The sequence below is a fragment of the Lissotriton helveticus genome, chromosome 1_1 (assembly GCF_964261635.1).
Source record: "Lissotriton helveticus chromosome 1_1, aLisHel1.1, whole genome shotgun sequence".
Lineage (NCBI taxonomy): Eukaryota > Metazoa > Chordata > Amphibia > Caudata > Salamandridae > Lissotriton > Lissotriton helveticus.
The window spans coordinates 126,109,516-126,123,701 of NC_136057.1; the positions used below are offsets into that span (position 1 = coordinate 126,109,516).

The following is a 14,186-nucleotide window of genomic DNA, read 5'->3' on the forward strand; positions in this document are numbered from 1 at the left end:
CAGCAGAAGGGCTCAGCTCATGCTAGAGCACCCTCTCACATAAAACCAAGCTCTCTGCCTCCAGGATTGTCGCGGCCTACCATAGGAGTGACTTATAGGTGAATATGTGTCTATATATAAGGTTAGATATAGGAATACTATATCTAAGTAAGGGGTGATTACACCACCTTACTCAAGCTGAGTGATCAGCCTGTCGTGTCAGTTTGGATGGCCAGCCAGGGGTGGCATAATACATGCTGCAGCCCCTGGTAGGCCTTGAATGCACCTATGCCCTGGGTACCTATGGAACACTATACAGGGGCTCACAGAGGTGACCCAATACCCAATCAGGTATGTACCTAAAGTACATGGTATCAATTTAGAGAGAGAACAGCTGGGCTGTGGGTCTGATTAGCAGGCCCACAGCCACACTAAAGTCAAAAAACCAATAAATCACAGCAAAAAGTGGGGTGACCATAGGAAGCAGACCATACTCTCCTACATACGGCATCTCTTCTTCCAATAACTGAATCTGAATGGGCTGTATGAAAGTTTTGCAACCGAATTACAGTCAAATTTTACTGACTCCCTGAAGGAGGTAACCCATTTGCAAATAGGTAGGGATCCTTTGAAGAATGGAATTCAAATATTTTTAAGAGCAGGCGGCTGTCCCACGGACCCCACTGTCTACTCTTACAAAAATTAAACGAAAAAGCTTATTTTTTTAAATGCATCCCATTATCCTTTAAGGAAAATGGTCTGCATAAAAAATAAAAAAAAATAAAACAGACTGCTTTATTAAAAACCAATCATAGACATGGTGGTCTGCTGACCTCAACAGGCTGCCATCTCTGTGATGGCTGTGATTCGTAATGGGTCTCAAATTGCGACCTACCACACTAATATGCATGAGGTAGGTCTATTTGTCACTCGCTAACAATCGCTAATGACACTCAAAAGAGTCTCATACATTAGGAATTCCGATTTCCAAATTGCGACTCATCGAGAATCACAAATAGGAAATCGGTATTCCTGTTGCTAGTACATCCTGCCCTAAGTCTTGTTGTATTTTGCATTTTTCGAATGAGAAAAGCAAAAAAGGGCTGGGATGAAAAAAAGAAATAAAAAAAATAAGTCTGGACACATTACTTACTCCTTACAAGAGGTAAACAAGTTATACCTGGCGGCACACATAGATACAGGGCTGCTCAGTGGGTAAGCTGCTTTCCAGTTGGTTGCGGCAGCGCTCTTCACTACCGAAGCCTGAGCGCTATAGAGCTTACAGAGTGACCAAAAAATAAATGTGCGCCCTATAGGAGGGGATCTTAAATGCACAGAATGCTGACTCAAACCCATTGTAATGCAAGATACAGCAGGATTTATTTAGGAAAAGATGTCTACATACATCTGCAATAAACACAGTTCAACTATTAAATCTTAAACATATGTGGTAAAAGGTATGATGGGAAGGTAAAAGAGCCCACGTTTCTTTCTGCAGATCCAACGGTAATCACGCACCACAAAGATCGAGCAGCACCTGGGCTGAAGATGGAAGCAAGTTTGTTATGAGAGGAGGCGAGTACCTCTGTGGGCTGCAGAGTGGCTATGGGCTTATATTTGTTGGGACTTTGGCATCTGCGAATAGGGGGCAGTGCTGAGAGCCCTCGCTGTGAGCTCAAAGTTGTTGTGATGTGTAAGTAGTAGTTTAGTGTGTGTTTTGTAAGATGACCTGAGAGCGTTGCGGCTGTGCCCTCATGTAATGGCGTGAGCGAGGTGGTAAATAAATCCTATATTTGGTTGGTACAATAGAATCAACTAGCAGTGAGAAAGACTGAGCACATTTATAAAGAAATAACACAAGGATGTGATTGGTTAACGATCATAGTCTCCTTATATTCTTGTACTGCTGCTCACAATCACGCTTCACAGGTGACCAGAGCTTCAGTTACAGAGCCCAGGTCTAGGCCGGGAAAATAACACATCTTAATAATGCTGTCTCACTGGGGGCACATATGCCTTAGCATGCTTGCGGTAGGGTCAGAAATGACTTCTCTAAATAAGTTTAGCACAGCCATACCATTACGCACGGAGTGCTTGCCTTTGAACACTTTTAGCTGGGACTTAAACATTAGTATGCCGTACATCATGCTCTTAAATACCGAACAATGCTAATTAGTGCATGGCCTTTTAAAATAAATTCATCTGCGAGGTGCGGATCACACCCAGAGAGCCACAGCTGCCTGTAAAGCCCTGCAGCCTCTCTCCGAAACTAGTGCTGCAAATAGCATGCGAAGAAGAAAGATGCTGCACAACTTGTGACCCTCGGCAACCCGATACACTGCCGTTTAAGAGGCACGCTGTTCGTTCTCCCCTCTTCCACGGTGGTATGTTGCTAGGCCCAAGATCTGCTCTCTGTGCTCCTTCACGCAAGAGGTCTTTTTTTCCACGCTGCTCGCTTTTTAATAGCAAGAGCTGCAAATGGTGCCTCAGTGATGTGTGAAGTGTATGCGCTTCGCAACGGAGTTTGCGCACTCAGGGTTATTACACTAAATGCACGTACCCTACAGGGAACACTGGCCATTAGGAATTTATGACTATAAGCCCTCGCTAAGTTACAACATTCCAGTAAATCTTACTTTGGGGTAAGCAGGACATAAGGTTGTTACAGTGAAAATGGATCTATCTTGTTTGTATTAACTGGTGTTGTAGAAACTTTCGTTTTGAGTGAAGTTTCTGGCATAAACTGTGCAGTGATAGGGTTCAGTTTAGAGTGTATTATTTGGTGCCGTTGCATATGTGCCTTTTGAGTAAAGCTCTTCTCACACACAGTGCAGCGATGAGGCCTCTCACTGGAGTGTAAACTTCGGAGCCGTAGAAGATGTGCCTTACCAGTAAGGCTCTTCTCACACACAGTGCAGTGATAAGGCCTCTTTCCTGTGTTTGCACTGTGATGCCGTACATGGCCTTTCTTTCTGAGAAAAGCGCTTGGAAGACACTTTGCAGAGGTTTCTCTCCTGTGTGTTTGGTGTTACGAGACTTGACTGTTAAATCAATTAAGCTCTTCTCGCACACAGTGCAGCAATAAGGCTTCTCTCATGTGTGTACGCTTTGATGCCGTACAAGGCCTCCGTTCTGGGAAAAGCGCTTTGAACACACAGTGCAATGATAAGGGGTCTCTCCGGTGTGTTTTCTTTGGTGCTGTAGTAGATTTGCCTTTTGACTGAAGCTCTTCTCACACAAGGTTCAGCGATAAGGCTTTTCTACTGTGTGTATGCGTTGATGCTGATGAAGAATTTTCTTTCGAGTGAAGCTCTTTGTACATACAGAGCAGTGATAAGGCCTCTCTCCACTGTGTGTTCTTTGATGCTGTACAAGGTTTCCCTTATCAGCAAAACGCTTGGAACATACTGTGCAGTGATACGGCTTCTCTCCAGTGTGTACACTTTGATGCCGTACAAGGGTCCCCTTACGAGAAAAGCGCTTTGAACACACAGTGCAATGATGAAGTCTCTCTCCTGTGTGTACACTTTGATGCCGTACAAAGGTCGCCTTATGAGAAAAGCGTTTTGAACACACAGTGCAGTTATAAGGTCTCTCTCCGGTGTGTATTAGTCCGTGCTTTAGTAGATTTGAATTTTGACTGAAGCTCTTCTCACACATGGTGCAGTGATAAGGTCTCTCTCCGGTGTGTGTTCTTTGATGCTGTACAAGGTTTCCCTTATCAGCAAAGCGCTTGGAACACACTGTGCAGTGATACGGCTTCTCCCCTGTGTGTGTTCTTTGATGCAGCACAAGGGTTGCCTTCTGAGAAAATTGCTTTGAACACGCAGTGCAGTGATAAGGTCGCTCTCCGGTATGTGTTCTTTGATGCAGAACAAGGGTTGCCTTATGAGAAAAACGCTTTGAACACAGAGTGCAGTAATAAGGCTCCTCTCCTGTGTGTACACTTTGATGCCGTACAAGACCTTTCTTATTAGCAAAGCGCTTGGAACACATTGTGCAGTGATAAGGCCTCTCTCCAGTGTGTGTTCTTTGATGCTGTAAAAAAGTTGCCTTTTGAGTGAAACACTTTTTACACGTTTCGCAGGGATATGGCCTGAGGCTGGTGTGTCCTTTTTTGTGCCTCACAAGAAGTGTCTCATTGATAAATCCTTTGTCACACACATTACAAGCAAAGCGTCTCTCCATCATGTGCATTCTGCGCCGTTTATTTAAGTAGATATTTTGAGTAAAATTAATCTTGCCTCCGGAACCTTTATGGCTTTCTTTCCCATTCATACTTTCTAGATGTGATTGTTGTGCTGCAAAATAGAAAAAACATTGAAAATTACATGAAGAAAATATTTCTTGAAAAAGCTGCATTGGTATAATATGGAGAAGTGAACAGTTACAATTCAGGGAAAAAAAGTGTATGTTTTAAGGAAAAGAGTCACACTTCCCTTTGAGGGACAGATGGAGGCTAGTCCTCCTACACAAAGAGGGGAGACTTAGTTCTGCAGCAGGAGTATGCTGGGAAATCAAGTGATTCACAAGAACCACTATTGGACATGGGGTTTCTGGTTGGCTAGGGTAGGCACCTAAGCCAGGCAGAATCCACCACTCTAGTCAGGGTAAGCCAGATACACACCCAATATAACCTGCGCTCATCCTCTGGTAGCTTGGCGCAGAGCAGTCAGGCTAGTTTAAAGAGGCAATGTGCAGAGCATTTGTGCAACACACTCGCGCAGCAACACAGTGAGTAAACCACAAAAGGGAATCCACGCAGGATTATGTAAAAATAGATTCTATATTGTACATCAAACAAGACCAAAATGACTAAAATCACACCTTTAGCCAAATAATGCAGGTTTGACAGAGAAAAACACAAATTACTATGAAAACATAGGTCACAGCACACATGCGCTCCTATTACACTACATATGGTAACTGTAATGAACGTAGTTGAAGTGATTGCATTTAGAAACCAAATGTAGGGCGCAGGAGCACCTACTAAATGATAAACAGTAATTGAGCTCGAGTCTTCCAGCAGTTCACCTCTATGGACGGGCCTGCGCCATTTTTGAGGTTATCTCCAGAGCAGAGACAATGCTGAACAAGAAATGCACCTCACGCTGTTGCGAATTTGAAGCCCGCCGGGGCCGCTTGAATCGCGTCTCTTTGCCCAAGGAAATCCAAGCCATCCGTGAAGGAGAGCAGGGCGGCTTTACCACTCTTCTGGACTCAACCCGTCTTACAGTACCTTTGTGGGTGCAGGGTCACTGTCCTCAGGGCATCTGTAACTTGCTAACAATGTTGTCATGTTTCGGGAGTGGGACCCGACGTTGAGAGCTTCGTGCAGTATACTCGTTAAAACCAAAGGGCGAGGCTGGCTGGAATCAGCCTCAGAATGCTGGCCCGTCACATGTTACAGAACAATGTGTCATCGAAAGGCCTGGCTTGAAGGCTTTGTGCAGCTCCTGTAGCTCTGCAGCCTTAGGCGCTGCACTGAACCACCTCAGAGCAGTATAAGTCTTCAGGGGGCTGTTTCTCAAGTCTCACGGCCACAGGGGCCACACTAGTTTGTTCTTGGTGGCATCGGACGGTGGCGATATCTTGCCAGACTCCGGGGTTGAGATTCACAATCCAATGCAGCTGCAGTGAGCACGCCGGCTCAAGGACGTGTTTGTTTCTCTGGTAATGCCTCCAGACAAAACAACGCTGTTCTCGCTTGAGAAAAACGCTCACCACATGCTGGTTTGTAAAACATGGAGCACTTCCCTAGAATGCACAAAGGCACTCCCCTGGTCAGAGCGCAGCACTGCAGGCCCATGGTGCACTGTCCTGTAATGCACAAAGCTTTACCTTAGTGCAGAAAGGAGCACTGGCGACATGCTAGCCCTTGTAAAATGGGCTCACCCAGCAGAAGTCTTGGAGAAAAGAGGCAACATGATCTTTGATGGCCCTGAGATCTCAAGAGAACAGGGGGCAAGCAAACAAGCCTTTGGAGAGCACTTCGGGGTACAAAAGGAGGTTGCAGGCAACAGACAGCACATACATTTAGGTTGAAAATTGGCAGCCCCTCCTGCAGCCCAGCAGCAGCAGGTCAACACAACCAGGCAGTTAGTCGAAATGGTGGTTGCTCCTGGCAGCACAGCAGTCCTCATGGCAAGGAGCAGTTTGTAAAGCCAACAGTGTCTGGCTACAAGTCCCAAGCAGCCTCTAAAAGCATGGGATCAGAGCTCCAGTACATATACTCAAAAATGTCTTTGATGGGGGGGCGTAGCCAGCAGCATGGCTGGGTGAGACGTGAGCCTAGGCTGCTCCGGCTACTCGTTTTGATCCGACATACCTGAGGCCAGCCGGGAGTCCTGTACCCCGCTGTGTTTTGGACTGTGGGGGCCCCTGCCCCTCCTGGAGTGCTGTGAGCGCTGTACCGGGTCTCCGGTGGCCCTTAATTACGGAGGCGATCCTTCAGCCCTGCGCCTGGCCCGGGTTCCAAGATGGCGCCGCCGGGGAGTTACTGACTGCCGGGACCGACTGAGACGGACGCGGCGCGCTGGACCCCACGCCGCTGGGTTGCGAGGTTTGGCAGCGGTGTAGGGCGAGGGACAGCGCAACCCCCGGGGACCGAAGGAGACCCGGAGAGAGAACAGACGTGGGCTGCTGCTCGCGGGCCTCGGCGTGACCTGCACTGATGTGGAGCTTGGCGGCTGGCAGGGGTGAGTGACGTACGACCGGGAGGACGGCGCGGAGCGGTGGTGGAGGCTGGCCTGGACCGTGGAGCTGGATCCCCGAGCTGTGTCGCCACGGAGGTGAGGGCCTGAACATCTGCCTGGCACCAGCATACTGCTGGGCGAAAAACGCCTGGAGCTGAGTGGTGGGGGGGAGCCCCCTGCAGCTCTCGGACGAGAGGAGGCTGTTGTGTGCCTGCATCGCCTGGGAGCTGTAGCGCTGCCTGCTCCTCTTCTTTGCCCCCCCCCCACGCGCTGGAACTTTCTGACGCACAGCTGGCCCCCCTACCCTGTAGAGACTGGTAGAGGGGGCTGGAAAACTGAAGAGGAGCAAGTCCTGGACGAGGCAGGGCCTGCTAGCGTGGCCCCAGGGAGCAAGGAGAGACGTGTGGATTCACCTCTGGAGACTCGCCTGGTGACTGCCGGGAGACAGAAGGGACCTGCCGTTACAGAGGTACAGGCGCGGGAAAGACTGGGGCCCGGTGCGAAAGTGCGTGGGGGGCCTGTATCCCGATTCAGGGCCACTATTGGGGCCCATACTCGGACGGCCTGAAGAGTGAAGAGTGACTGGGGTCGCTGCCTGCACCCAAGATACCGGCGGTGGGCGCCTCTGGCGGTGGCGCATGTGGAGACAGTACCTGATGGGTCTATAGAGGGACCGGAACTGGGGCTCTTGATATCCTGTGGATAATGTCTTCTAGTGCACGGCAGGAGATAGCGGCTGGCCCCTGGAAGTCGGGGGGTTCGGAGGGAGCACGGCCAACTCACGCACAGCCATGGGCAGGAAAAGCTTAGACCCCAAGCCCCCTGGACAGGGTACGCTGGACCGATTTGCCACAACCCCTCCTCCCCGAACGTTGACCAAACCGGGGCGAGGTCGGATACGGCCATGCTGATGGATTCTATACAGGCGTCCCGAGAGGCCCTACAGAAACAGGTCAGAGAGGTTGGTGCGGATGTGGCACTCCTACGACAGGACCTTCACAACCTAGCAGAACGAGTGACGGTCTCGGAGACTCGGATAGGGGAGACTGAAGATACCATAACAGACCTACAGAAAGGTATGGCGGAACTACAGGCCTCCCATAAGCAATGTCTCTGGAAGGTGGATGACGGCGAAAACAGGGCACGACGCAACAACCTGCGATTCGTGGGCTTTAGGGAAGGTCTCAAAGGGGCGAACATGTCAGAGTTCTTACATTCGTGACTGCTCCGCACTTTCCCGAAGGACACATTTTCCACGTGTTGTGTCATAGAACGGGCGCATAGAGCACTGCTGGCGAAACCACCGGAGGGAGCAAGACAGCGGCCGATCATTGCTCGCTTCCTCAATTTTTTGGATAGGGACATGATCCTCAGGGAGATCCGCCACGAAAATGCCCACATAATGATGTTCCTGGATTACAGCCAGGAGGTACAGAAACAGAGGCGCTCCTTTGATTCAGTCAAGGCCAAGCTGCGAGACCTCAGAATCCAGTATATGCTGTTGTTCCCGGCAAAGCTGAAGGTTCTGTACAACGAGAAAACTAATTTTTTTCAATCGCCGGAGGAGGCGTGGCAGTGGCTGGAAGAGCATCCCCCCTGCCACGACAACAGTCTGGGACCCGGGAGTCATCGGCTGGGGACCGACCTGCGGATGGGCCGCCAAAGCCGCAGAGGCGGTGCCAGAGGTGTGTCAGCCATGGAGTGGAGGTTCCCCATATCTCAAGACAGGATCGGCGTGGAGGAGGCGACGCAAGGCGATCCTGGTAGACACTAATCCATCGCCGGGTTCCCTGTTCTCCTGTTTAGCAGAGAGGGCACAGTCGGAGGGGGAGGAGGAACCTGGCAGCACTTCATCCGAGGAAGAAGAATCGGAGGAATACTCATTGCATCCCCTAGTGGCGGCAATCCATGATATGGAACAGGACAGCGTGTCGGGGACCAGGGCCTCACAGGGGGACCCACCAGACTCTAATTCGTGACGATGGGACAGTAATGGCTGGTCGACCTTGGACTTGGTGGCCAGGAGCACGCAAGTTGGACACCCCCTCTTTTTCTTTGTTTGCTTGCTTTGTTTTTATTGATTTGTTCTTTCTTTCTCATTTCTATTTAGTTGGTCTCCGCCTTTACTGGTTGCTCCTCTAGAGGGTTGGAGTGAGTTAACGTGATCTGAGGCTGAGGTTGGGTGGGCGACAGACCTCCTTCACCTGATCAGCTGTATCTCTATCACTAGGATGGCGATGGGTCTGGTGGGGGGAGGGAGGTGGGGAGGGGGTGGTTCTTGGGGGGATGATCTTTGGGTGTTGTTATTGTTTTAAAGCATGTCACAGACGGAATTGCCACACATACCTGCACATTGTACGCCCGATGCTCTCCGGCACAAAAACTGACTGGGACTGATGTTGCCTGGCGTAGTGGGTGGCCTTGGAAATGAGGCACAGGATAATGGTACTGCCCAAATCCTTACATGGAATGTGAACGGACTGGGCAATAAGATCAACTGGGGGTTGGTCCTGGCCTATGTAAAAAAAGTCTGCACCGGACATAGTCCTGCTCCAGGAGACTCACCTACGTGGTACGCGATGTGGGTTTTTGGCCCGGGGGCCCTATAAGGTGTTGGCACCTGCGGGATACACTTCGGGATCCAGGGGGTGGCCATTCTGATTAGGAAGTCCCCTCCCTTCGCCGTAACGAGAACGTGGACTGACCCCCAGGGTACTTACGTTGGGGTTACGGGCACTTGGAGACACCAGAAGGTCACAATAGTTTCTGTCTATGCACCTCCCAAGCTACAGGCCCGAACCCTAGCGGGAGTAGCTGATATCCTTTTAAATACTCCAGCCACACTACAAGTGATAGGAGGGGACTTTAATGACGTTATGTCCCCCCCCGGATAGATCGGGGTTGCGGGCGGACACTCTGGAACCTTCCCCTCTGAAGCAGTTCAGTGACATGATGGGACTGACAGATGTCTGGAGATGGACTTACTTACTCTTACTTTTCAGGTGCCCAGAAGGTGCACGTCATGCTCTTAGAGCTGAGAATCGAGCAGAATACCTGACCCGGGGAGAATCAGATCACTCACCACTGCGAGTGACAATAGGGACGAAGCGCGGACCACTGGGCGGGACTTGGCGATTGGCAGCATGGGACCTGCAGGACAAGGATTTGTTGCGGGGGTTGCGGGCAGATGTGAAGGTGTACTTTGCCGAAAACCTGAACACAGTGCAGTCAAGGGTTACGCTCTGGGAACCTTTTAAAACAGTTGTGAGAGACAGGGCGCATAATAGAATCGCAGGGGAAAAACGGAAGGTGCAGGGAGATCTGAATGACCTTGCGACCCGTATCTTGGAGTTGGAGCGCCGCTATGTGGCGGATGGGATGACACACTCACTTAGACAATTACTAGACACGCAGCAGCAATATAGGGCCCAGATGACTGACGAGGCCAAAACACAGGCGCAGGCGACCCTGCATAGGTTATATGATGTAGGGGATAAGTTGGGAAAACTTCTGGCATGGCTGAGTCGTAGAGAACAGGAGGCGAGGTGGGAGGAGAAGGTGACGGATGCCCCGGGCAGTACCAGACAGACGGATGTCCAGATAGTGCAGGCGTTCGCAGAGTATTATGAGGAGTTCTACAAGGCCAGGGACTTGGGCTCGGCGGAGGAGGTGGAACAGTATTTGGTTAGCATTGAGACCCCTACCTTAGATGAGGAGGCCCAAAAGTGTCTGGAAGAGGAGATAACAATCACGGAAGTTCGGGAGGCTATAGCTAGACTCCGTCCGGGGAAATCTCTGGGCCCGAATGGGTTGCCTGCAGAATTTCTTTTTTTAAACGGCCGATCTACTCTCCACTCATCTGCTGGCCTTGTACACCGATGCGCCTCAGGAGGGCTCGGTCCCGACGGATCTTTGTATGGCCACACTGGTGCCAATTTATAAACAGGGTAAGCCGCTAGAAGAGCGTGTACACAGACTCGCGAGCGAGGGTTAAGGTCAATGGGGTGCTGTCTAGGGACTTTCCCCATACGGAGGGGGACCCGGCAGGGGTGCCCCTTGTCCCCGCTTCTGTTTGCCCTCACTATAGAGATAGCGTCATGTGGAATACGTCAGGACAGTGGGATAAAGGATTTAGAATTGACCAGAACGATGCGGCTGAGGAAAATATCTCGCTTTACGCGGACGACATCCTTCTGTACGTCACCCAGCCAGAAGTTTCGGTCCCATGCCTGTTTGCCTTGTTAGGTCACTACGGAGCGCGATCAGGATACACAGTGTATTGTCACAAGTCGGTATTATACAGCCCCCTACGGGAGGCCAGAGGTCCTGCCTTGCCTGCCACGCTCCGGGTAACGGACGAGGGGTTTCTGTATCGGGGATCTACATGACGAGGGACCGGTTAACCTCGTATCAGAAAAATATCCAGCAGGCCCTTGCTAACTTCACTCACGATGCGACCAGATGGAGATCCCTCCCCCTCACGATTCTGGGGCGCGCGGCAATGTATAAGATGATAACGCTGCCGCGGTTTCTGTACGCGCTGAAGAACGAGTACTTCCCCCTCCCCCGCCAGGTTTTCAAAGAGATAAACGAGGGGTTGCGGGCACTGCTTTGGCTGGGGAAACAGCCCAGGATAGCACTAGAGACACTGCAGAGAAACCAATGCAATGGGGGGATTTCCCTACCTAACGTCGAGGCATATTACTGGGCTGAACATTTAGGGCCAATAAACGACTGGCTTCACGCCCCGGCAGACCACCCCACATACAGACTGGAGAGGGTGACTATGGCGCATCGGACGAGTTTACACTACCTTTATGGTGGCAGGGGGAAAGACGGGCTGCTATCGGCCAAGCCCGTGATGGTAGAGATGTGGGCAAGACCCCGTTATGGCATTGTGCGTGGCTTAAGGAGCTACATAAACTGAAGGGGTTTCAGGGGTGGGATGCCATTGGGATTTCTGTCTTGGGCGACCTGATAAGACAGGGGGCATTGAAGTCCTTCCAGGCCCTGAGTTTGGAGTTTGGGTTACATCATACACAGTACCTGAAATATGCACAGCTTCAACACGCCTGGAGGGCGGAGGTGGTGCTTGTAGGGCCTTTACCGGAATACGCACCACTGGAGGGGCGCTTGCTGCAAGAGCATGTCCCTGTTCAAATAGTTTCCCATACGTATAAAACCCTACTTAACAGTATGCTGGACGGGCTAGTAAAGTTAAAGGACACATGGGAGTCAAACCTGGGAGAGATGGACACGCTGGAGTGGGAGACGGCCCTGATGCACCCTAGGGAGGTTGCGATAAAGTCCAGACTTCGTCTCATACAATATAAAATCCTGCATAGAGTATACTACGACAGGTATCGCTTACATCAGATGGGGCGGGCGAGCGACCCGAATTGCCTGCGCTGCGGTTGTGAGGAGGGGAATTTTTATCACATTCTCTGGGAATGCAGGGTCATACAGGGATACTGGGCCGAGGTACTGAAGGACCTCAGTGCCATTCTGGAAGCGGCCCTCCCAGTCGAGCCTAAATTGGTGCTATTGGATATAGCACACAAGGTGGATTTGGCTTGCCCATTAGTGATTTTCTTGCAGTTGGCGTTGGTGGTTGCCAAGAGAGACGTGGCCCGGGCTTGGGGCGCGCCTATCCCTCCGAGACTGGATGAATGGAAGAGGGGTATGGACATTTACATGGCAGCCGAAAGGGTCACATATAAAGCCCGGGGTTGCCCCAAGAAGTTCAGTAGAGTGTGGAGGAAATGAAGACGATACTATGGCCTGGATGGGGGGCTCTGAGGGGATGGGGGATGACCTCCTTGTGTCCCGACACATGAGGGGGGCGTGGAAGATGCTGCGGGACACACTGCTGGGGGGTATATTATTGTTTTTGTTGGATATTCTTTGTCCTGTGAAACTATTGGGAAGGAGGGTGGTGGTGGTGGGCGGGGCAGGGGATAGTGGGTGCTCTTATGTGACATGCTTAAAATGTTCATATGGTTTTAAAAATTCAAATAAAAACAATTAAAAAAAATGTCTTTGATGAACGGGTGACTTCAAATGAATCCTCAGAAGTGTGCAACAGTCCCTTGCAGCCCAGTCCTGGCTCCAGACGATCAGTAGGGGGTAAATCAGTCCTTTGAGTGAGGGCAGGACACAACCTATTCAAATGAAAGTGTGAATGACCTCTCTCCCAGCTCAAGAAGACTATCAGCAAGCAGATGAATGCAGATGTATCCCCTGTCACACCCAGCGCCTTCCATTAGGAAAGCATAGTTTGTCATGACCCTTCCAAACATGATAGTTGCAGGAGTATCCTCTGAGGTTGAGTGAGGGGGTCAAACGGTAACCTCAAAGAATAATGTTCAAAACCTTCGAGGTCGAGCTTCCCCAATGCAGAATGCTGAACAGCTTTCTTTAAAGTACTCATGAGGCGTTCTATCAGACCATTGCCTGGGGTCAAAGAGGAGTGCTTTTTTTATGCTTTATATTGAGCTATTTATTTTTAAAGTTTTATATAGCGCAACTAGACCCAAGAGAGTATCAGAGCGCTTTACATTTAGGATCATTCCATCAAGAGTTACATCAGTTACAAGAGCATAGTAGGGTACAGTACACAAAAACAATGTTGCAAGAGTTCGTAGGAGGGAGGGGAGGAAGGAGTCATAGCGAGGAGACGAGGAGGAACTGTGCCCAATATCCGGCTGGGTAGGTGGCGGTCAAGGGGGGAGCCAGGGCCAATCTCCTCTATAGATGTCTAGCAGCTCCACCAGGCATCCGCCATGTTGCTCAGGTCTCAGCGATCAGGAAAATAACGTTTTGAATAGATACAAAGGCTACAGTAGCATAATCAAGTAGTGGAAGAGCATGTCCCCACCAGAGGATAGTGGTAGAAGAAGGGAGGCGGGGGATTAAACCAACCAGAGAAGGAGCTGGAGCTGCCATTTAGACCGGATGGGAGATGTGTTTGAGGTCTGGTTGAAGTCAGTTTTTTTTACTTTGCAAATTTAAAATCGCCACTTGTCGTTAATGAGCTCATCCTACCATGGTTAACATCATGAGATGGTGCATTATGTGGCAGGCGCTTATTCTGCGAAGTTATAACCACGTGGCAGGATAGGAAAGGGGATGAAGCTTGGCTGCCATCTTATATTCAGGCAAGTCCAGATTGTTTATTTTCATGACTCAGCAGGTGGGCTTGCCCCTAGTTCTTTGGATAGTTAACTAAGCTATGCTTCTGTCCTGGGAGCCCATCGGGCCCCCTTGTCAACTGAGACACTATCTCTCACTGGAGGAAAAAACCTTTGTGGGCGCCATTTTCGGGTCAGGCACCGCGAGATCCGATGTGTTCGGCCGCCTGGTCCGTCTGGTTGCGTGCACCATGTTGGGGTCAGGCATCGGTCCCCCAGGTCCACTACATTGTTTTTGAATTTCTTCTGAGTTGGGAGAGCCCCACTAATTCGTACAGTGCTCCTGCTCTTCGATGGGAGAGATGAGATCTTCGCTGTATAG

General features: G+C 50.4%; 1 protein-coding gene across 1 annotated transcript in view; it reads right to left on the reverse strand.

Annotated features, from left to right (window-relative positions):
* Positions 1–1,382: 1,382 nt before the first annotated feature.
* The window catches only part of LOC144767774 (uncharacterized), a 67,810-nt gene continuing 55,006 nt past the window's right edge, over positions 1,383–14,186 (reverse strand). The window contains 1 exon segment of the mRNA XM_078651187.1: positions 1,383–4,280. Within this exon segment, the coding sequence (XP_078507313.1) occupies positions 3,223–4,280 (1,058 nt within the window). The 3' untranslated portion in view covers positions 1,383–3,222.